The following is a 24,282-nucleotide window of genomic DNA, read 5'->3' on the forward strand; positions in this document are numbered from 1 at the left end:
ATCAGGACCTTACAAATCTATCAGCTGATCAAACTGATCACATGCTTTTCTATGAGTTCTCCTAATCAGGGCCATCCCTAGTAGCTAGCAGTACAGGGTCTACTTCATAATGGGTGAAAAAAAGAAAGGTGTACTTCAAAGTGTTAATCTGCAAGTCTCCTTTAGGGCTCACACCATTCACACAATACAGATAGGAGGGTAGAAACATGGGATGGTGGGAGTGCTAGCAGGAGGGTGGAGCACAGAGCGGTGGGAGTGCTAGGAGAGGGGTGGAGCACAGCGCGGTGGGAGTGGTAGAAGAGGGGTGGAGCACAGCGTGGTGGGAGTGCAAGGAGAGGGGTGGAGCACAGAGCGGTGGGAGTGCTAGGAGAGGGGTGGAGCACAGAGCGGTGGGAGTGCTAGGAGAGGGGTGGAGCATAGAGCAGTGGAAGTGCTAGCAGGAGGGTGGCGCACAGAGCGGTGGGAGTGCTAGGAGAGGGGTGGAGCACAGAGCGGTGGGAGTGCTAGGAGAGGGGTGGAGCACAGAGCGGTGGGAGTGCTAGGAGAGGGGTGGAGCACAGAGCGCTGGGAGTGCTAGGAGAGGGGTGGAGCACAGAGCGGTGGGAGTGCTAGGAGAGGGGTGGAGCATAGAGCGGTGGGAGTGCTAGGAGAGGGGTGGAGCACAGAGCGGTGGGAGTGCTAGGAGAGGGGTGGAGCATAGAGTAGTGGAAGTGCTAGCAGGAGGGTGGCGCACAGAGCGGTGGGAGTGCTAGGAGAGGGGTGGAGCACAGAGCGGTGGGAGTGCTAGGAGAGGGGTGGAGCACAGAGCGGTGGGAGTGCTAGGAGAGGGGTGGAGCACAGAGCGGTGGGAGTGCTAGGAGAGGGGTGGAGCATAGAGCGGTGGAAGTGCTAGGAGAGGGGTGGAGCACAGAGGTGGGAGTGCTAGGAGAGGGGTGGAGCATAGAGCAGTGGGAGCAGGCTTGCTCTCCACAGATTAATCACGAGTAACAACGGTGGTTACTCATAATTCAAATGAGCTGTAATTGCCGCAGCTGAGCGGCTACATGTGGTGGGGTTAATTACCCGTAATGCCGCTCTCCGCCCAGCGTTTCAATGAGGTGCAAGCGTCCGTATGGAGGCGTTGCAAGCCTCACTATGGAGCACTTCCTCAAGTGTTGAGTTCAGACACCATGGAATGGAAGGTGGACATGTCTGTAATGCAGCCTTAGAATTGGTCTCATTTTCATTGTATATTCAGTTTTCGTCCATTGTAAACGTGTCTTCAGCATGTTGTGGAGTATTGAAAATAAACCATAGTAATAAATTAACAGAAGAGCAATGACTAAAGAGAGAGTAATGGTGCAGCGCTGGCCGGATGAAGACTGTCGCCTTGTAGATTGTGATGGTGCCCTCAATGCTTGCTTTCGGTGTTCCCCTGACAAGTGACTATGCATGGCACTTGCCCATCCGTGGGGGCTTTTATCTTCAGCCATAAGTGAACTGCTCACTTTCTCACAGATGATTTACACCCAAGTTTGAGAGCTGTTTGTTGACCAGAGCTATAGGCCTCATGTGAGACAAGCCATTGCTGAGATGATGGGCGATGCCAACATTCAGGTACATAGGTGGATGAAGCTCTGTGTAATGGCTGTACCTCTGTCTCATTGTGTCAGGTCACAGGTAAGGTGTCCACTCCATGATGCGTGAGGAAGGTGTACTTCAAGGTGTTCATTTGCAAGTCTCCTTTAGGGCCAGTTCACCCTGGAAGCCCTGACATGGCCAAGTGTTGTTGGTCTTTCATAGCATTGACTTGTGCTGGGATTTCCCCCGCTGCTGGCAGCCACATTCTACTGACTTGTATGGAGGTGGGCAGCAGAATGTGGGACCCGGCCTCAGCGATACCAGCGGCCATTGCGTTGTCTGTTAATTCGCTGTGTAGTAACTCTGTTTGCCAGGAACGGCTTCCAGCATGAACTAGCCACAATGTGCAGCTAGGAGGTCCTATCCTTGCTTTGCAATCCAAGGTGTGTTTCTGGATCCTGCCGGAAGAATCAGCAGTAACCGGTGCACTGCCGCTGGGTGGTCATTAGCCGGGGGGGGGGGGGGGGGGGGGGGTCACCACACATCCCTAGTGGGGAGAACAGGAAGCCCCTGTATTTCTGCAGGTTCTCTGTTACTTGTGTCTACTTGAATCTAGAGCAGAGAACGTTGTACACAGAAGGCGGCAGCGGACTGAACTCTGTCTTTACTGTCTTTCAGATGGCAGCAGTGACAATGAGCTTTGGAGACCCTCTCTCACCTTTACAATCGGTCAATAGAAATATTCACTTCTTCTGGGGCACATCTTTTTCTGTGTGGGTGGAGGGAGGCTGGATTATTTTTCTCATGTTGTTTTGCAGGGACTGCGGTGGGAGGGTGGGGCGGTGGGGTGAGGAGGAGTATTTGTCCATCATTTTATGACTTGTGATTACAGTGCCTCATGATTACCAAAGGGGGGGGGGGGGGTATGGAAGATGGTCACTCTCTGTCACATCATGTCCTGATGACCAACTGCATGTATGGTGACATGCAGGACTCCTCCATCCAGTGTTTGGTGTATTACATCTGATGATATGGGCACATTATGGGGTCACACAATCTGCTCGGTGATGGTGGGGACTCTCGCTACTCTCCAAGGTCACGGTGGGTGTTTTTCATCTTGTGGTGTTGGGTGTAACACAGTGGTGGGAGTCGCAAGTTGGGTGTCTGCCCACCCGTTATCCTCTCTTCAGCCTTTGTAAAGGTAATCCTACTCATTAACTTTAACAAGATGGAACTGGGCCAAAGCAGAACTTCAGGGGGTAAACCAGAATTAAACTGTGTAGTTTACGAGGCAGAACTGCTCCTACACCTTCAGATTACCCATTCCTGGAGGCAGAGCTCCTCCTACACCTTCAGGCTACCCATTCCTGGAGGCAGAGCTGCTCCTACACCTTCTGATTATCCATTCTTGGAGGCAGGACTGCTCCTACACCTTCAGATTACCCATTCCTGGAGGCAGAGCTCCTCCTACACCTTCAGGCTACCCATTCCTGGAGGCAGAGCTGCTCCTACACCTTCTGATTATCCATTCTTGGAGGCAGGACTGCTCCTACACCTTCAGATTACCCATTCCTGGAGGCAGAACTGCTCCTACACCTTCAGATTACCCATTCCTGGAGGCAGAGCTGCTCCTACACCTTCAGATTACTCATTCCTCAAGGCAGAGTTGCTCCTACACCTTCAGATTACCCATTCCTGGAGGCAGAGCTGCTCCTACACCTTCAGATTACCCATTCCTGGAGACAGCTGCTCCTAGACCTTCAGATTACCCATTCTTGGAGGCAGAGCTCCTCCTACACCTTCAGATTACTCATTCCTCAAGGCAGAACTGCTCCTACACCTTCAGATTACCCATTCCTTGAGGCAGAGCTCCTCCTACACCTTCAGATTACCCATTCCTCGAGGCAGAGCTCCTCCTAAACCTTCAGATTACCCATTCGTGGAGGCAGAACTCCTCCTACACCTTCAGATTGCCCATTCCTGGAGGCAGAACTGCTCCTACACATTCAGATTACCCATTCCTGGAGGCAGAGCTCCTCCTACACCTTCAGATTACACATTCCTCGAGGCAGAGCTCCTCCTACACCTTCCAGATTACACATTCCTCGAGGCAGAGCTCCTCCTACACCTTCAGATTACCCATTCATGAAGGCAGAGCTCCTCCTACACCTTCAGATTACCCATTCCTGGAGGCAGAGCTCCTCCTACACCTTCAGATTACCCATTCTTGGAGGCAAAACTGCTCCTACACCTTCAGATTACCCATTCCTCGAGGCAGAGCTGCTCCTACACCTTCAGATTACTCATTACTCTAGGCAGAGCTGCTCCTACACCTTCAGATTACCCATTCCTGGAGGCAGAGCTGCTCCTACACCTTCAGATTACCAATTCCTGGAGGCAGAGCTGCTCCTACACCTTCAGATTCCTCGAGGCTGAGCTGCTCCTACACCTTCAGATTACCCATTCCTCGAGGCAGAGCTGCTCCTACACCTTCAGATTACCCATTCCTGAAGGCAGAACTGCTCCTACACCTTCAAATTACCCATTCTTGGAGGCAGAACTGCTACTACACCTTCAGATTACCCATTCCTTTAGGCAGAGCTCCTCCTACACCTTCAGATTACTCATTACTCTAGGCAGAGCGCCTCCTACACCTTCAGATTCCTCGAGGCAGAACTCCTCCTACACCTTCAGATTACCCATTCCTCGAGGCAGAGCTGCTCCTAGACCTTCAGATTACCCATTCCTTGAGGCTGAGCTGCTGCTACACATTCAGATTCCTCGAGGCAGAACTGCTCCTACATCTTCAGATTACCCATTCCTGGAGGCAGAGCTGCTCCTAGACCTTCAGATTACCCGTTCCTCGAGGCAGAGCTGCTCCTACACCTTCAGATTACCCATTCCTGGAGGCAGAGCTGCTCCTAGACCTTCAGATTACCCATTCCTGGAGGCAGAGCTCCTCCTACACCTTCAGATTACCCATTCCTTTAGGCAGATCTCCTCCTACACCTTCAGATTACCCATTCCTTGAGGCTGAGCTGCTCCTACACATTCAGATTCCTTGAGGCAGAACTGCTCCTACACCTTCAGATTACCCATTCCTGGAGGCAGAGCTGCTCCTACACCTTCAGATTACCCATTCCTGGAGGCAGAACTGCTCCTACACCTTCAAATTACCCATTCCTCGAGGCAGAGCTGCTCCTACACCTTCAGATTACTCATTACTATAGGCTAGAGAAGTGGCGAACGGTTCCCGAACCGTTCGCTGGCGAAACATCTCCAAATCCCTGGGGCTCTTACTACTTCCAGGTTGCACTGACCCAGAGTAGTACGCCTGCGCTGCCTGGCAGAGTGCATCCTCGATCGTGCTCCTGTTGCCTGGCACTTTCTGCGCGTGTGCGTGGCGTCATGAGCGACGTCAAGCTCATGCCCAGAGAGTACCCGGCTATAGGAGCGCGATCGAGGACGCGCTCTGCCGGGCAGCGCAGGCGTACTACTCCGGGTCAGTGTGACCCGGAAGTAGTAAGAGCTCCAGAGATGTTCGCCGCATCTCTACTCTAGGCAGAGCGCCTCCTACACCTTCAGATTCCCAATTCCTGGGGGCAGAACTGCTCCTACACCTTCAGATTACCCATTCCTGGAGGCAGAGCTCCTCCTACACCTTCAGATTACCCATTCTTCGAGGCAGAACTGCTCCTACACCTTCAGGCTACACATTTCTGGAGGCAGAACTGCTCCTACACCTTCAGATTAGACATTCCTGGAGGCAGAGCTCCTCCTACACTTTCAGATTACCCATTCCTGGAGTCAGAGCTGCTCCTAGATCTTCAGATTACCCATTCCTGGAGGCAGAACTGCTCCTACACCTTCAGATTACCCATTCCTGGAGGCAGAGCTCCTCCTACACCTTCAGATTACCCATTACTGGAGGCAGAGCTCCTCCTACACCTTCAGATTACCCATTCCTGGAGGCAGAGCTCCTCCTACACCTTCAGATTACCCATTCCTGGAGTCAGAGCTGCTCCTAGACCTTCAGATTACCCATTCCTGGAGGCAGAGCTCCTCCTACACCTTCAGATTACTCATTCCTGGAGTCAGAGCTGCTCCTACACCTTCAGATTACTCATTCCTGGAGTCAGAGCTGCTCCTACACCTTCAGATTACCCATTCCTGGAGGCAGAACTGCTCCTACACCTTCAGATTACCCATTCCTGGAGGCAGAACTGCTCCTACACCTTCAGATTACCCATTCCTGGAGGCAGAACTGCTCCTACACCTTCAGATTACCCATTCCTGGAGGCATAACTGCTCCTACACCTTCGGATTACCCATTCCTCGAGGCAGAGCTGCTCCTACACCTTCAGATTACCCATTCCTGGAGGCAGAGCTGCTCCTACACCTTCAGATTACCCATTCCTCGAGGCAGAGGTGCTCCTACACCTTCAGATTACCCATTCCTGGAGGCAGAACTGCTCCTACACCTTCAGATTACTCATTCCTCTAGGCAGAGCGGTTCCTACACCTTCAGGTTACCCATTACTCCAGGCAGAACTGCTACTACACCTTCAGATTACTCATTCCTCTAGTCAGAGCTCCTCCTACACCTTCAGGCTACCACTTCCTAGAGGTAGATCAGACATTTGTAATCAAACACACATTTAGATGAATGAATCTAACTTATTAAATTATTACGGATTAAAGTCTAGGGCCTCGATTGACTTTGATAACCATATTGGTTAAAGTGTACCTCAGACTAATGATAAAAGCACTTTTATACATAGCTGGGGCTTCCTCCAGCCCCCTACACGCTCATCCGTCTCTTGCCATCCTCCGCAATTTATCCCGGTAATTCGGGACTGCCGGTGCAGGCGCAGTACAACCATACGTGATCCAGCAGCCGGGAGTGTTCTGCTTCTTTGCAGTATTACTGCGCAGGCACAGAACCCTCCTGGTGACTGGAGCGCGTAGCGGTGTGCGGGCGGGCTGAGGAATGCACGGTAAGCCCCGACTCCTGAAGTTACCGGGCCAGAGTGTGGAAGAATGAAGCGGTGGCGGAGGACTTTTCTCAGATTTACTTTGATCAGGAAAGACAGAGTGAGATAGACGACTGCGTAGCCGTGCAGGGAGTATCTGCAGCAGGCAGTGAAATGTTTGCTGCTTTTTGAACAATGTCCCAGCAGGCAGTTAGTAATGGGTTGCTATGGAATAGTGTTTGTGGGCCAGTGGTATGTATTCCATGATGCTGATCTAAACACCAGGTATAGCAGCCCTTCAGAGAAACTGAGAAATTTGTAAGCTACCCAATAAAGTGAGGTGGTAAAATTCACACATCTGAGGCAGAATGCAGGGTGCTGAACACAACACACATGGAGCTCTGCTAGAATATTCATGGCCAGTGTACATGACGTGTGGTGAGGCTGGAATTTCCGTGGCCAGTGTACACTACGTGTGGTGTGGCTGCAATGTCCGTGGCCAGTGTACACGTGTGGTGCGGCTGCAATGTTTTTGGCCAGTGTACATGACGTGTGGTGTGGCTGGGATGTCCTTGGCCAGTGTACACGAAGTATGGTGTGGCTGGAATGCTCCACTTGTGGTGTGGCTGGAATGTCCGTGGCCAGTGTACACAGTGTGTGGTGAGGCTGGAATGCTCTACAACATGTAGTGTGGCTGGAATGTTCCTGGCCGGTGTACACGTCCTGTGGTGTGGCTGGAATTTCTGTGGCCAGTGTACACGACGTGTGGTGAGGCTGGAATTTCCGTGGCCAGTGTACACGACGTGTGGTGCGGCTGCAATGTTTGTGGCCAGTGTACACGACGTGTGGTGCGGCTGGGATGTTCGTGGCCAGTGTACACAATGTGGTGAGGCTGGAATGCTCCACAACATGTGGTGTGGCTGGAATGTTCGTGGCCAGTGTACACATCCTGTGGTGTGGCTGGAATGTCCGTGGCCAAGTGTACACAACGTGTGGTGTGGCTGGAATGTTCGTGGCCAGTGTACACGACGTGTGGTGTGGCTAGAATGTCCGTGGCCAGTGTAGACGACGTGTGGTGTGGCTGGAATGTCCGTGTCCAGTGTACACAGCGTGTGGGGTGGCTGTAATGTTCGTGGCCAGTGTACACGTCCTGTGGTTGTTATAAATATTCTTAACTGTTTCGACACCAGCAACTTCTTATAGTTGCGTCTCACGGACTGTGAGATAACTTGACTCTCAACACAGCAAGCAGGAGATAGACTTTTCTCAGGCTTCTTCAATATTTAAGGAGTTTATTCAGGAAACCGATATACAGATATAGTTCATCATCCTAGCAAAGCAAAGTCTTCATTGTTTAAGTACTTGGCGGTACAGCTCTTGACTAACCTTCCTCCTGAATGTTAGTCAGTTACCTTCTTTCTAACCTACGTTACACTAGACTACCTATGTACAGCATACATCATATCAGATTACATATAGAATGGAAATACTTAGAGGTCCCAGTCAGCATAGCAGGAAAGTAGGAAGCAGAGCAGGAATCAGAGAGCGCCCTGTCCGCCCGTCCCGGGTCTTTAATACCGACTAGGAAAGAGTTAAATGTGCCCTCATCTTCGCCATCCCCCAGACCCGACTATTGGCTTAGCCCCCTCGTGGTGTCATAATACCCACCTACTCGATTAATATTTAATGTCACTTTTCCCTTACTTACTGGAATGTGGTATTTTGGTAAACATGGCCTGTGTTGATTGTTCTTGTGGTGTACATGTTGAGGTCAGTGTAGGCCTGTGGCCTTCTTTCAGGAACATGTTCTCGGTATCTGCGTGTATCATCTGCTTCACGCAGACACTGAGATGCTTCTGCCTGCATCACAAGAAACTATATTTATTTTAAGGGCATACTCTGCGGACAAGCCTTTTACATAAAACTCAGGCCAAATAACCGAGGCCTACTTAAATTACAACAGTGGTGTGGCTTGAATGTCCGTGGACAGTGTACACGACGTGTGGTGCAATGTTTGTGGCCAGTGTACACGTCCTGTGGTGAGGCTGGAATGTCCGTGGCCAGTGTACACAACGTGTGGTGTGGCTGGAATGTTCGTGTACACGACGTGTGGTTTGGCTGGAATGTCCGTGGCCAGTGTACACGTCCTGTGGTGTGGCTGGAATGTCCGTGGCCAGTGTACACAACGTGTGGTGTGGCTGGAATGTTCGTGGCCAGTGTACACGACGTGTGGTGTGGCTGGAATGTCCGTAGCCAGTGTAGACGACGTGTGGTGTGGCTGCAATGTTTGTGGCCAGTGTACACGACGTTTGGTGTGGCTGGAATGTGCGTGGCCAGTGTACACGTCCTGTGGTGTGGCTGGAATGTCCGTGGCCAGTGTACTCGACGTGTGGTGCAAAGTTTGTGGCCAGTGTACACGTCCTGTGGTGAGGCTGGAATGTCCGTGGCCAGTGTACACGACGTGTGGTGTGGCTGGAATGTCCGTGGCCAGTGTACTCGACGTGTGGTGCAATGTTTGTGGCCAGTGTACACGTCCTGTGGTGAGGCTGGAATGTCCGTGGCCAGTGTACACGACATGTGGTGTGGCTGGAATGTTCGTGTACACGACGTGTGGTGTGGCTGGAATGTTCGTGGCCAGTGTACACGTCCTGTGGTGTGGCTGGAATGTCCGTGGCCAGTGTACACGTCCTGTGGTGTGGCTGGAATGTTCTTGGCCAGTGTACACGTCGTGTGGTGTGGCTGGTATGTCCGTGGCCAGTGTACATGACGTCTGGTGTGGCTGCCAGTGTACACTTTATTTAGTGTGACTGGAATGTTCGTGGCCAGTGTATACATTGTGTGGTGTGGCTGGATTGCCCATGGCCAGTGTACACGTCGTGTGGTGTGGCTGGATTGCCCATGGCCAGTGTACACGTCGTGTGGTGTGGCTGTAATGTCCGTGGCCAGTGTACACGACGTGTGGTGAGGCTGGAATGTTCGTGGCCAGTGTGCATGACGTTTGGTGTGACTGGAATGTCCGTGGCCAGTGTACACGTCATATGGTGTGGCTGGAATGCCCGTGGCCAGTGTACACGACGTGTGGTGTGGCTGTAATGTCCGCGGCCAGTGTACATGTGTGGTGAGGCTGGAATGTCCGTGGCCAGTGTAGACGACGTGTGGTGTGGCTGCAATGTTTGTGGCCAGTGTACACGACGTGTGGTGTGGCTGGGATGTCCGTGGCCAGTGTACACAATGTGTGGTGAGGCTGGAATGATCGTGGCCAGTGTACACAATGTGTGGAGAGGCTGGAATCCTCCACAACATGTGGTGGTGCTAGAATGTTCGTGGCCAGTGTACACGGCCTGTGGTGTGGCTGGAATGTGCGTGGCCAAGTGTACACAACGTGTGGTGTGGCTGGAATGTGCGTGGCCAGTGTACACGTCGCGTGGTGTGGCTGGAATGTCCGTGGCCAATGTATACGTTGTGTAGTGAGGCTGGAATGTCCGTAGCCAGTGTACACGACGTGTGGTGTGGCTGGAATGTCCGTAGCCAGTGTACACGACGTGTGGTGAGGCTGGAATGTTCGTGGCCAGTGTGCATGACGTTTGGTGTGACTGGAATGTCCGTGGCCAGTGTACACGTCATATGGTGTGGCTGGAATGCCCGTGGCCAGTGTACACGACGTGTGGTGTGGCTGTAATGTCCGCGACCAGTGTACATGTGTGGTGAGGCTGGAATGTCCGTGGCCAGTGTAGACGACGTGTGGTGTGGCTGCAATGTTTGTGGCCAGTGTACACGACATGTGGTGTGGCTGGGATGTCCGTGGCCAGTGTACACAATGTGTGGAGAGGCTGGAATCCTCCACAACATGTGGTGGTGCTAGAATGTTCGTGGCCAGTGTACACGTCCTGTGGTGTGGCTGGAATGTGCGTGGCCAAGTGTACACAACGTGTGGTGTGGCTGGAATGTCCGTGGCCAGTGTACACGACGTGTGGTGTGGCTGGAATGTCCGTGGCCAGTGTACACGACGTGTGGTGTGGCTGGAATGTCCGTGGCCAGTGTACACGACGTGTGGTGTGGCTGGAATGTCCGTAGCCAGTGTACACGACGTGTGGTGTGGCTGGAATGTCCGTGGTCAGTGTACACGACGTGTGGTGTGGCTGGAATGTCCGTGGCCAGTGTACACGGCGTGTGGTGTGGCTGGAATGTCCGTGGTCAGTGTACACGACGTGTGGTGTGGCTGGAATGTCCGTGGCCAGTGTACACGACGTGTGGTGAGGCTGGAATGTCCGTGGCCAGTGTACACGACGTGTGGTGTGGCTGGAATGTCTGTGGCCAGTGTACACAACGTGTGGTGAGACTGGAATGTCCGTGGCCAGTGTACACGACGTGTGGTGTGGCTGGAATGTCTGTGGCCAGTGTACACGACATGTGGTGTGGCTGGAATGTCTGTAGCCAGTGTACACGACGTGTGGTGTGGCTGGAATGTCCGTGGTCAGTGTACACGACGTGTGGTGTGGCTGGAATGTCCGTGGCCAGTGTACACGACGTGTGGTGTGGCTGGAATGTCCGTGGCCAGTGTACACGACGTGTGGTGTGGCTGGAATGTCCGTGTCCAGTGTACACAACGTGTGGTGTGGCTGGAATGTCCGTGGTCAGTGTACACGACGTGTGGTGTGGCACATTTATAGCACGGCTGTAGGCAGTACAATAGAATGTTTAGTTTTTGGAATGTCACAATACATCTGCATCTTGTCTGCACAAGCTCTCACCATTATAGGAATCCGCATCTACAAACAGATCTTTTCCATTTGGTTGGGAGGTGTATGACCAAGCACGATTCATCCTCGCCTTTCCTGGGGTGTAGACGTGTGTGCTGAGCTGTAGGAAGAAGACTCTGCCAGTCCACAGAGCTCACCAGAGTTCATTCCCAGAGGTCCCCTGAATCCGTGTGCATGTAATGTGAAATAACAGATATCATTCGTAGTCTGGCATGATAAGCATTTCTTCTTGTGTGATACAGACCTGTACAGGCTGTAACAATTAGTGCAAAACAGCCATAGAATAATGGATTGTGGTGCATCCAGTTTGTTATCAAATGCCGGGTATGTGACCTCATTTAGCTTTCCATGATGGTGACATTTGTGGCGTTTTTCTGATGTCCTGGCTCTCATGGGCCATGCAAACAAAGTATAGCATTAAAATACTTTGTGGAAAAAATTGGCCTGTACTAAGCCAGTTGCACACTTAGGAGTTAACAGCCGGCTAGATGCCCAACTAGCCATCAACTGAGAGATATGTGATTATTATTTTAACCGTGATAAGTTGCAGAATATATTTTAGGGTATTTTAGTGTTGAGGCCTATGTCTTGTGAATTCATTTTAGTGACAAACTATCAAAAGTTATAAACTTTCTTTTCATATATTGTGCACCAAAATGTAAAGATTGTAAAAAGAAAACAATGACAGAATTTAAATTAGTATACATAAGTTATTATCTCAGGGACTCAGCTTATTAGATATATATGCCATGAGGGTATATTACGGCTATTTTTGCAAATAAGGGCTTGCAGTTATTGCTAGGGTGCGATAAGAAAAGAAAAATCAAAATATTGAAAAAGTACAGCTTTATTTCCAAAAAGCCCAGTTATGTGCTTAGGAAAGTGCATTATATCAGTAATGTGTTATCAGTGAGGCATGCTGTAGCCACTGTGTCCCTACTGGAGAAAAACCTCACATGCATAGCTGGATACCAAAAAAGAGAAAGGAGTTCCATCTAATATAGTCAATCAAGGACTGGCACTACAGCATTACCATAAACGCATCTTTATTGAGCAAACCACAATATATTAAAAACACTTAAAATCACAAAAATGGCCCCAAGCCCATAGATCCCGTCTAGTATATGAGTTTATTAGAACACACACCTTTCTCAAACAATCGACTGTGTGATGGACCAGTCAAGGTCGGCACCACCAGAAATGAATAATACTGTATATACTCGAGTGTAGGTCTAGAAATTTAGGTCTGATTCACTTCATAAAATTATAGGGGGTAGACTTATACATGAGTCACAGGCAGCACTGAGCACACTGAGTAATGTGTGTACTAATAGTGACATTCCCATCTGCAGCAATGTACCCTGGAGTAAGTGTGATACTGTCTTGATAAAGGAAATGCCAAAACCAACAGGTGTGAAAGCCCTGGCCACAACAATTACCAAGGAAAGGGGCAGGGGGGGGGGATTACTGGGCTGCATAATAGGGAGTGAATAATTGCTGCACTTGGGGACCTGGAGGAGGTATTGGCTGCACTTAAGGGACAGGAGGGGTTAAAGAGACTTTGAAGCAAATTTTTGCTAAATTTACCTTTCCATTCGCTTCAGAAGTCTCACCAGCGCTAAACCGCCGCATCCTCGCCAAAAAACAAGCACTGCAGACCCCCTAAATGCCCGGGCAAACATCCACGGTCGTGGATTGTGCTGCCCTGAGAGGCGGAGCTATGAACTGTAGCGCTGCCTCTTCTGCCGTCAATCGCCGCGCGGAACGCTGCCTCTCCCCGCCCCTCTCTGTGAAGAAGGAATGAGAGGGGCGGGGAGAGGCGGCGATTGACGGCAGGAAAGGCAGAGCTACAGCAGAGAGCTCTGCCCCTTCCAGGAAGCGCCGTCCTTAGTCCCCTCCCGGGGATTTGGGGGGATGGAAAGGTCAATTTAGCAATATATTTCCGTTTCAGACTCTCTTTAAAAGCTGCAATACTGTATGCAGTGCAGTCATTAACCCCTCCTGGTCCCCAAGTGCAGCCATTGACTTTGCTGGGTAGACTTATACTTGAGTCAATAAAAAAATCCAGCTTAAAGGAATACTATCAATACCCAAGTGTTCTAAAATGGTATGTACAAATAACGTCTAAGTAGCTGTGTAAACATTTTCCTACTTTTCATGTTAAATATCAGAGGCAAAAGCTTTAATTTATTGAGGGTAAGATTTAGCTATATTGGGACAAATCACTTGCAGAAGGGGACTCTGCTTCAATGCACAGCCAGAGTTGCTTATCAGACCACAGAGTATTCTTCTCAGAAAGCAAATACAGTATGAAAAGGTGACAATTACAAATGTTCATAAGTTTCCTCTGCTCTCTTCAGACACCTCAGTCAGAGACACAGGACACAGAAGCTGCAGCTGTTGGGAGCTCTCTCTCTCTCACACACAGTTACACACAGGGTTAACAGATGACATGTGTGGGGAATTTCCCCTCTCCTCATGGCTCAGTCAGCCGTCAGTTTTGGCGTCAGTAAAGTTTGAAAGTACTTTGCTAACAGTAAACAAAGAGGTTGCTAGTGAAATGTATACACCAGTACTTAGCAGCACTTCCCAAACAATTCCTGTGTCAATTGAAAAAAATATGTGAATCGATAGTGTTCCTTTAAGAAGGATGAATATTTGAGTCGACTTATACACGAGGTCGACTTGTATTCGAGTATAAGCAGTATCAAGAGAATCTGAGACAAAATATTGGTAGGTTTTCAGAAATCCGTGCAGAACTGTCTGACATCTTAAGAAAGATTCCTTCTTAAACAGGAAAAGTTTCTCAGACAGTGCAGTGTGTGAGGGAAATTGCTGTTGCTGACCAATACATCTGCTGTATTGGTACAGAAAAGAGAAGTTATAATAGTATAAATATATTTACGGTAGAATATTTTAGGCTAACTGACCAGATGTAATGTAAATCCTATCTGATAAAACCCCTGTGTTGCTTCCTCCAATTGTCCCTGTGTCCGTGTTTTTGCTACTGCGCATGTGCTCAGTACGGACAGCCGTTGGGACGGGACCAGGGAGCCAGGCGGACTGGTGTGCGAGGCGGATTGCATGCATGCGCAGTGGCGGCGGTAAAGAAAGACCTAGAGCTCGTTTTTAAATGGGCTAAGGTCTACTAGTAAATATATAATACAAATGTATTAGAGCTGAAAAAAAAATCAAGCTTAGGAATTAATGCCCTGCACTGCACAGAATATCTTCACTCGATTCAGCAGGGGGAGGAGCACTTCACAAATCATGTCTAGCCTGCATTGCATAATCTGTAGAAGTGCTATTAAATAGTGTCTGAAGCCAAAATAAATACTTCTTTTTACAGGCTATTTATGTTAAAGAGAATCTGTATTGTTAAAATCGCACAAAAGTAAACATACCAGTGCGTTAGGGGACATCTCCTATTACCCTCTGTCACAATTTCGCCGCTCCCCGCCGCATTAAAAGTGGTTAAAAACAGTTTTTAAAAGTTTGTTTATAAACAAACAAAATGGCCACCAAAAAAGGAAGTAGGTTGATGTACAGTATGTCCACACATAGAAAATACATCCATACACAAGCAGGCTGTATACAGCATTCCTTTTGAATCTCAAGAGATCATTTGTGTGTTTCTTTCCCCCTGCAGCTATCTTCCACTGAAGTGTCAGGCTGTTTCTTCCTGCAGAGTGCAGACAGCTGTGCCTGTATGTAATTCCTCAGTATGTGAAAGCCCAGCCAGCTCAGAGGAGGATTTATCCAGCTTGTAAAAGATAAGAGAGAAGAGAGAAGCTGCTCTAATCTAAATAATACACAGGCAGTGTGCAGAGAGGGGCCAGGAGGGGGGAGTTCATAGCAGAACCACAACACTGAAGAACTTGGCAACCTTCCAGACACAGGCCTGACAAGTCTGACAGGGGAAAGATACATTGATTTATTACAGAGATGGTGATAGTACAAAGTGCTGCAGTAAGCCAGAACAGATTAGAATAGCTTTTGGAACTTGTAGTATGATAAAAAACAGGATGCAATTTTTGTTACGGAGTCTCTTTAAGCAATATGAGCAGTACTGAAATGCTGCATTCCCGTGGCAGAATAAGGCTTTTATACCCCCCAAATCCCTGGGGCAAAAATCGGGTAGTGCTTCCTGGTAGAGGCAGAGCTTTGCACTGGTGCTCTTCCTCTACTGGAGTCAATCTCTGCTGATCGCTGGCTCTCTCCGCCCCTCTGTCTTCTTTCACTGAGAGGGGCGGAGTGATGTGGAGATCCGCTGAGATTGACTCCAGTAGAGGCAGAACTACCGCGCAAAGCTTCCTCCCCAGCAGCAAAATCCACAACCTGGAAAGTTGTTTAATTTTGCCCCGGGATTTGGGGCGTATGAAGCCCTCGTTTTGCTGCGGGAATGCAGCGTTTCAGCACTGCTCGTATTGCTTAAAGCTGGAGGATTAGCCATACCGGGTTTCCCCGAAGGTAGGACATCCCCTTAAAATAAGACCTATCGCATATTTCGAGCATGCTGGAAATATAAGACCTACCCCTAAAATAAGCCCTAGTGGCTTTAGGAGTCCCGTCTGTCTTTGACACGCCCCTTTAACATAAATGGCCTGTAAAAAGAAGTATTTTGAATGGCTTCAGACTCTTTAAAAAACACCAGCCCCTTGGAGCCGACTGTCCCACGCCGACCACTCCGCTCCCCGCCGCCGTCCTGGGCTCCACGCACGCTGTTCAGGCTGACCTTCAAGGTCGTCCTTACTGCGGCTGCATGAAGCGCCACTGTCACTCATGGCCACGTTGTCTTCGGCGTACTGCGCAGACACAGTAGTCCTGCGCAGTACGCCGCGGACAACGTGGCCATGATTGACAGCGAGGCTTCACGCAGCCGCAGTAAGGACGACGACGGAGAGTGGAGCCATCAGCGTGGGACAGTCGGCTGCACGGGGCTGGAGAAAGCCCCAGGTGAGTAAAGCTGATATTATGTTTTTTGCCTGATGTTTCCTTTAAGCACTTCTTAATCTGCTTCAGTTTAGGAATGGATTTGCGCTTTTCTTAAATTAGCATTAAAATATACATACCTGGGGCTTCCTCCAGTCCCCCTCCCAAATATACATTTGGTGTATATAAGCTGCATGGGGTGTGTGTGAGAAGTATATAAGCTGCATGGCGTGCCTGCATGTCGTGTGTGATATATATACTTTAGGTGCATGCAGGGGAGGTGTGGTTCTCGTCTCCCTGACATCTCTATTTGGGAGACATGGTCCATGTGTCACATCCAACATTTAGGCCGGCCAGGTCGGTGAAGTGCTGTAGCTTCCCTGGGACTACTTGACGAGGGTCCAGGCACCAATTATTTATTTCTTATTCTAGAATTATATACCAAGTGTTGTAAGATTACTTGACACAAATCCATCACTGATGCGTACAGAGGAAAGTGTATGTTACATTACCCTGTCCAGGACTTGACAAAACCTCTGGCCAGCCATGATTCTGGGGTCTCTATGCCTCCAACGAAGCCACAGTCATATAAACCTCCAATCACCAGCCATAATTTGCAATGGGATTATCAATTACAGAGGACCATAAATTCAGCAGGGGCAGGCCTCAAGGTGGAGCTTCACCAGACGTTCCGGCTTGGAAGAGGAAGAGCAATAGTGAGTCATGGAACCATGCCTATGGCGCGTAATAGAACGCAGACGTCCCCGAAGACTTCTGGGTAAGTAAACTCCCGTTGCCTGTGGTCACACCTGAAGTAATTATACTTTATTTGAAGTCCTTCTGAACTCGAAAGCCCATCTCTGTCAGTGAATTGGTGGCATCAAGCGGAATCTGAGCATATCCCTCTCTTCTGGGTACCTGCAGACAAACCCTGGTTAGTAAATATGACGGTAATAATTCATGTTAGAAAAATGCTGTTTGGTCTTAAAATGACGTATATTTTTTCTTGCGTCATAAATCTGCTATTATTATTATGTGTGCGATGAGTGATGCATGGAATATCGACTAATAATACTTTAATTACCAAACCAAACTATCCTCCCCCCCCCCCCCCCCCCCCCCCCCCAGAATAAATACAGTGGGATGCGAAAGTTTGGGTAACCTTGTTAAATGTCATGATTTTCCTGTATAAATCGTTGGTAGTTACGATAAAAAATGTCAGTTAAATATATCATACAGGAAGACGCATGCAGTGATATTTGAGAAGTGAAATGAAGTTTATTGGATTTACAGAAAGTGCACAATAATTAATGAAAATTAGGCAAAAAGAAATCAAATCAATATTTAGTAGATCCTCCTTTGGCAGAAATTACAGCCTCTAAACGCTTCCTGTAGGTTCCAATGAGGGTCTGGATTCTGGCTGAAGGTATTTTGGACCATTCCTCTTTACAAAACATCTGTAGTCCTGAATAAGTTTGAGGCTAAGTTCACAGTGGGACGTTAAAGTCGCACGTTAAAACAGCATTTAACGCAGAATAACTCACTGCAATGAAAAATCAATGCCCCATTCACAGTGCACACGTTACGTTAGTGACTAACGCTGCACGTTAAGTAAAAGTACTGCATGCAGTGCGTTATACACGTTATTAGCTGCGTTGGACTGTTTGCACATGCTCAGTAATGACTTGGAAGCATACTTTTCATTGCCTGTATTTTTTACTGTATCTGCTGTATGCGACGGTAACGCTGCATTGCCACTTTTTGGGCGCGTTGCGTTGTAAGCTTGCGGTGCGACTTTAACGTGGCATCAAAACGCAACGTCCCACTGTGAATCTAGCCTGATGGCTTCCGAGCATGGACAGCTCTCTGTAACGCACACCACAGATTTTAAATTCTATTCAGGTCTGGGGACTGAGATGGCCATTCCAGAATGTTGTACTTGTTCCTCTGCATGAATGCCTTAGTGGATTTTGAGCAGTGTTTAGGGTTGTTGTCTTGTTGAAAGATCCAGCCCCGGCGCAGCTTCAGCTTTGTCACTGATTCCTGGACATTGGTCTCCAGAATCTGCTGATACTGAGTGGAATCCATGCGTCCCTCAACTCTGCCAAGTTTCCCAGTCCCTGCACTGGCCACGCAGCCCCAAAGCATGATGGAACCACCACCATATTTTACTGTAGGTAGCAGGTGTTTTTATTGGAATGCAGTGTTTTTCCTCCATGCATAACGCCCCTTGTTATGCCCAAATAAGTTTGTTGCATCAGTCCACATCACCTTATTCCAAAATGAAGTTGACTTGTCCAAATGTGCTTTAGCATACCTCAGGCTGCTCTGTTTGTGCTGTGGGTGAAGAAAAGGCTTTCTCTGCACCCCCCTCGCATACAGCATCTCCTTGTGTAAGGGGCGCCGAATGGTTGAACGATGCACAGTGACTCCATCTGCAGAAAGATGATGTTGTAGGTCTTTGGTGTTGGTCTGTGGGGTTGACTCTGACTGTTCTCACCATTCGTCGCTTCTGTTTGTCTGAGATTTTTCTTGGTCTGCCACTTCGAGCCTTAACGTGAACCAAGCCTATGGTCTTCCATTTCCTCAATATGTTCCTAACTGTGGAAACAGACAGCTGAAATCTCTGAGACAGCTTTCTGTATCCTTCCCCTAAACCATGATGGTAAATATTTGTCTTCAGTTCATTTGAGAGTTGTTTTGAGACCCCCATGTTGCTACTCTTCAGAGAAAAATTAAGAGGATGGAAACTTACAATTGACCCCCTTAAATACCCTTTCTCATAATCTGTTTCACCTGTGTATGTAGGTCAGGGGTCACTGAGCTTACCAAGCCAATTTGCGTTTCAATAATTAGTCCTAAAGGTTTGGGAATCAATAAAATAACAGTGCCCAAATTTATGCATCTGCCTAATTTTATTTAGACAATTATTACACACTTTCTGTAAATCCAATAAACTTTATTTCACTTCTCAGATATCGCTGTGTGTGTCTCCTATATGATATATTTAACTGACATTTTTATCGTAACAACCAACAATTTATACAGGAAAATCATGACGATTAACAAGCTTGCCCAAAAATTTGCATCCCACTGTAAATATGGCAGCCTCCATATCCCTCTCACTTCAGTTGTCCTTTAAAGTGTACCGGAGGCGATATGACATGAGACAAATGTGTGTGTACAGTACAAAACATATCAATAACCAGGTGTTTTGCTCATTGTATTTTGCTGCCTGTATTTCTAGGCATGCAAGTCAGAGCTTCTGTGTTGGTAGCTTGATGGGAATATAATAAACCTCACTGACGAGCAGATTATAGCCATAAATGTTTTCCTGACAGAATACAACTTCTGAGAGCAGGAGGAGATAACATAAAGTCAATAGTTTATGTATTTTAACAGTGGCTGCACGGGCACAGGATGTCTGCGGTGGGCGGAGCATCGGTGAGTGGCTGCGCGGGCACAGGATGTCTGCGGTGGGCGGAGCATCGGTGAGTGGCTGCGCGGGCACAGGATGTCTGCGGGGGGCCGAGCATCGGTGAGTGGCTGCACGGGCACAGGATGTCTGCGGGGGGCGGAGCATCGGTGAGTGGCTGCACGGGCACAGGATGTCTGCGGGGGGCGGAGCATCGGTGAGTGGCTGCGCGGGCACAGGATGTCTGCGGGGGGCTGAGCATCGGTGAGTGGCTGCACGGGCACAGGATGTCTGCGGGGGGCGGAGCATCGGTGAGTGGCTGCGCGGGCACAGGATGTCTGCGGGGGGCCGAGCATCCGTGAGTGGCTGCGCGGGCACAGGATGTCTGTGGGGGGGCGGAGCATCAGTAAGCGGCTGCGCGGGCATAGGATGTCTGCGGGGGGCGGAGCATCGGTGAGTGGCTGCACGGGCACAGGATGTCTGCGGGGGGCGGAGCATCGGTGAGTGGCTGCACGGGCACAGGATGTCTGCGGGGGGCGGAGCATCGGTGAGTGGCTGCGCGGGCACAGGATGTCTGCGGGGGGCTGAGCATCGGTGAGTGGCTGCACGGGCACAGGATGTCTGCGGGGGGCGGAGCATCGGTGAGTGGCTGCGCGGGCACAGGATGTCTGCGGGGGGCCGAGCATCGGTGAGTGGCTGCACGGGCACAGGATGTCTGCGGGGGGCGGAGCATCGGTGAGTGGCTGCACGGGCACAGGATGTCTGCGGGGGGCGGAGCATCGGTGAGTGGCTGCGCGGGCACAGGATGTCTGTGGGGGGGCGGAGCATCAGTAAGCGGCTGCGCGGGCATAGGATGTCTGCGGGGGGCGGAGCATCGGTGAGTGGCTGCGCGGGCACAGGATGTCTGCGGGGGGTGGAGCATCGGTGAGTGGCTGCGCGGGCATAGGATGTCTGCGGGGGGCGGAGCATCGGTGAGTGGCTGCGCGGGCACAGGATGTCTGTGGGGGGGCGGAGCATCAGTAAGCGGCTGCGCGGGCATAGGATGTCTGCGGGGGGCGGAGCATCGGTGAGTGGCTGCGCGGGCACAGGATGTCTGCGGGGGGTGGAGCATCGGTGAGTGGCTGCGCGGGCACAGGATGTCTGCGGGGGACCATTAGAAGCCCCGGGTAAGTTCAACTCTTTTTTTTCTTTCTTTTTTTTCTCTCCTACTCCTTACAGTAGTCTTTAAAAAAAAATAATTTTAAGAGTAGGAAGATAAATACAGTTGTTTATCTCATCAGTTTTTCACCTCAGGTGCACTTTAAGGCCCGTTTCACATTAGCATTCTGACCCAAAAGCATCCGGTGAGCGGATCTGGTCTCTACTTCACCGATGCGGATGGCTCAGTCCGTGGCCCGGGTTCACATAGTGAAAACGGATCTGATCAATGATTGATCGGATCCGTTTTCACTCAGCAAATACATACCTAATTTTCCGTAGCAGCCGGCGGTAGGGGCTCCCACTTCTTCCGCTGTGACTACACAGCGCGTCATGTGACTAGGCACAGCGGAAGACGACGGAAGCCTCTCCCGCCGGCTGCTACTGAAAATTAGGTATGTATGAACCCTCCCTCACCCTCCCGCCCGGCTGCTGCACCCTCCCTCACCCTCCCGCCCGGCTGCTGCACCCTCCCTCACCCTCCCGTCGCTCAGGATCGCGTCGCCCATGCCCCATCCCCCGCGTGTCACTAGTGTGAAGAAAGGTTGAGTTTCCCATTACCCCCAATGCTGCAGCATTTTTGTCTGGATCCGTTCCTCTGGGCAGAACGGTCCGGAACATTAGGGCCTGCAGCAATTTTTAGATCCGTGGACCGGAACGTATCCGTACCAACGGGCGCATGTCAATGGATCCATAGGTTAACATTGGATCCATTCACATCCGTTCCGTTTGTACAGTATACATTCCGCTTCTGATCCGCAAAAAGCGCTAATGTGAACGGAGCCTCAGCTAGAACTTGTAAATTCATGGACGGTTTCGCTTTGATTGCCACAAAAACAGGATTGACGCTTACTGGAACTTAAAGGAAACCTGAGACTAAACGGGTCTCAGAATTTATACTTTCCTGGGGCTTCCTCCAGCCCCCTTGAGGCCACTTGGTCCCTCGCCGTCTCCCCCCTGGACTGACCGGTACACGGCCGGAGTCGCACTTCTTAGCGCATGCCCAGACGCGCTCTCGTACATTTTCCTCATTTTTCTCCGCTTTTATTTTAATGCTGTTTGCTACATTTTGTTATAACATTTCTTTTTCTATAATAATCCATTTGCACTTTTTTAATAAGCGCAGTGTTCTCCCCAGGCTCTTTTAGGCGGGAGCTTCACCCGGCTAGTTTTGGTGAGCACCCGGCCGTCACCGGCTCACCTCCTCCTATGCTGTAAGCAGAGTTGTGCAGAGAAGCACTGGCCCTGCATTCCCCCTCGCACCCCAACCGGCTACTTTTTCATGCCACCCGGCTGGAAAAAAAATTCTGGGGAGAACACTGAAGCAACAAACCGTTTTTTGTGGGTGTGACCTGTTCTGAGTACCACAGAATGCACCTGCTTCAGAAGAGACCGTTACCCAGATCTCTATTGCTTAGAAAGAGGCCAGCGTTCTATAAATCAATCATAATAATAGAAAGGTTAGGTTGTATTAACCTTTTCTTCCCCAGCTCAGATTAGATGGCGGCTCCCTCTTTCCCGAATAGCATCGCTGGTGGCAGTTTACTGGTTAATTGTGCGTAGCCATTGTATGTGTGTGCTCAACCCTCCTGGTCTGTCTGTAAGCCCAATTACAGTTATCTGGCACAACGATTGTATCCACAGGATTGGCTTGTCTGTGGGCCAGAGTTGCTTGGGAGGCTGAAGCTGGCTGGCCAGCAGGGGGCGTGTGACAAGAGTGCTCTGTACTTTGTAGGAATCCTGTTCCACAAAGATGAGAGGTAAGTGTAATGCCTAGTACACACCATGCAATTTCCTGTCAGACGGGTTGAATCGATTGTTTTCGACAGGTCCGATCTGATTTTGATTGTTTTTCTGATTGATTTTGCATAGAAGTGATTGGAAAAGCAATCAGAAAAATGATCAGAAATCTGATCGGAGCTGTCAGAAATAATCATATCGACCGGTCCATCTGACAGGAAATTGCATGGTGCGTCCCGGCGTAAGTCTCCCCATTGGGTATTGACTGGCTGTGTAATACAAGCTAATGCTAATTTTCTTTGCATCAACTTAATTGATTTGACTTTCTCTGAAAAACGATCAGAACTGTTGGAAAATGACAACAGTTCAGCAGAACGATTGTGGGCCGAAACGTGATCCATAACAATCTAACTTTTCTCCCCTCTGACTGAAAGACAATCTCAGTGCGTGGTCGGCAGAACCCCCAAACTGACGCGACCCTGCAGATGAGGCTGAAGTCTGGGGTTACCCTCTGGTGAATACATCCAGCTGCTTAGTGATTCCTGGTGGAACCATTTGTGGACTTGATGGTGACAGTTGGGTGGAGATCTTCCATATCTTCCTTTCTCTCAGGCTGGGTATTGGGTGTGTGTAGCCGGGGTTGTCATGGTGTGCGGAGGACCTCTGGGTAATGGGTCCTGCTGTTATATATGGAGAGGTGGAGAAGGCCGCTGGAGGCTGGGCAGGTGGTGAGGTCATGGTGTGTGGAGGACCTCTGGGTAATGAATCCTGCTGCTATATATGGAGAAGGCCGCTGGAGGCTGGGCAGGTCATGGTGTGCGGAGGACCTCTGGGTAATGGGTCCTGCCGATATATATGGAGAAGGCCGCTGGAGGCTGGCAGAGTGGGCAGGTGGTCAGGTAATGGGGTGTCCTGTAGATTGGGGGGGTGGAAAGGAGCAGTGCAGGTGCAGTCAGGTAACATACGGTGCTTGTTGTTGTTGCGTGAGTCGCACACATTGATAAACGGCGGACATTATGACCTCTTTGTTCTTCCTCCCCTAGATGGCAGCGCAGAGGCAGCGGGCTCTTGCCATAATGTGCCGGGTGTATGTCGGATCCATCTACTATGAGCTGGGGGAGGACACAATCAGGCAAGCCTTCGCACCGTTTGGACCAATCAAGAGCATAGACATGTCTTGGGACTCGGTTACCATGAAACACAAGGTGAGGACTTCATATCTGTCCACTCTTAACGCTGAGGTGTAGCGTTTACACCCCAACCAATGCTGCGATTCTCTGTCCATCCACATTCATCGGCATAGGTGGGTGTTTGCTGGAGTCCGATAATCGGCATAGCTGGGTGTTTGCTGGAGTCTGATAATCGGCATAGCTGGATGTTTGCTGGAGTCTGATAACCGGCATAGCTGGATGTTTGCTGGAGTCTGATAACCGGCATAGCTGGATGTTTGCTGGAGTCTGATAATCGGCATAGCTGGATGTTTGCTGGAGTCTGATAACCGGCATAGCTGGATGTTTGCTGGAGTCTGATAACCGGCATAGCTGGATGTTTGCTGGAGTCTGATAATCGACATAGCTGGGTGTTTGCTGGAGTCTGATAATCGGCATAGCTGGGTGTTTGCTGGGGTCTGATAATCGGCATAGCTGGATGTTTGCTGGAGTCTGATAATCGGCATAGCTGGGTGTTTGCTGGAGTCTGATAATCG

The 24,282-nt window shown here is 49.9% G+C and overlaps 1 protein-coding gene across 2 annotated transcripts in view; it reads left to right on the forward strand.

Annotated features, from left to right (window-relative positions):
* PUF60 (poly(U) binding splicing factor 60) overlaps positions 1–24,282 on the forward strand; it is an 82,218-nt gene that overhangs the window by 43,403 nt on the left and 14,533 nt on the right. Inside the window, exons 4-5 of one of the 2 annotated variants that reach the window (XM_068238203.1) lie at positions 2,239–2,289; positions 23,621–23,782. In XM_068238203.1, coding sequence (XP_068094304.1) covers positions 2,239–2,289; positions 23,621–23,782 — 213 coding nt within the window. The remainder of the gene's footprint in view (positions 1–2,238; positions 2,290–23,620; positions 23,783–24,282) is intronic. The other variant, XM_068238204.1, reaches the window with a different exon arrangement.

This window comes from Hyperolius riggenbachi, chromosome 5 (assembly GCF_040937935.1).
Source record: "Hyperolius riggenbachi isolate aHypRig1 chromosome 5, aHypRig1.pri, whole genome shotgun sequence".
NCBI classification, from domain to species: Eukaryota; Metazoa; Chordata; class Amphibia; order Anura; family Hyperoliidae; genus Hyperolius; species Hyperolius riggenbachi.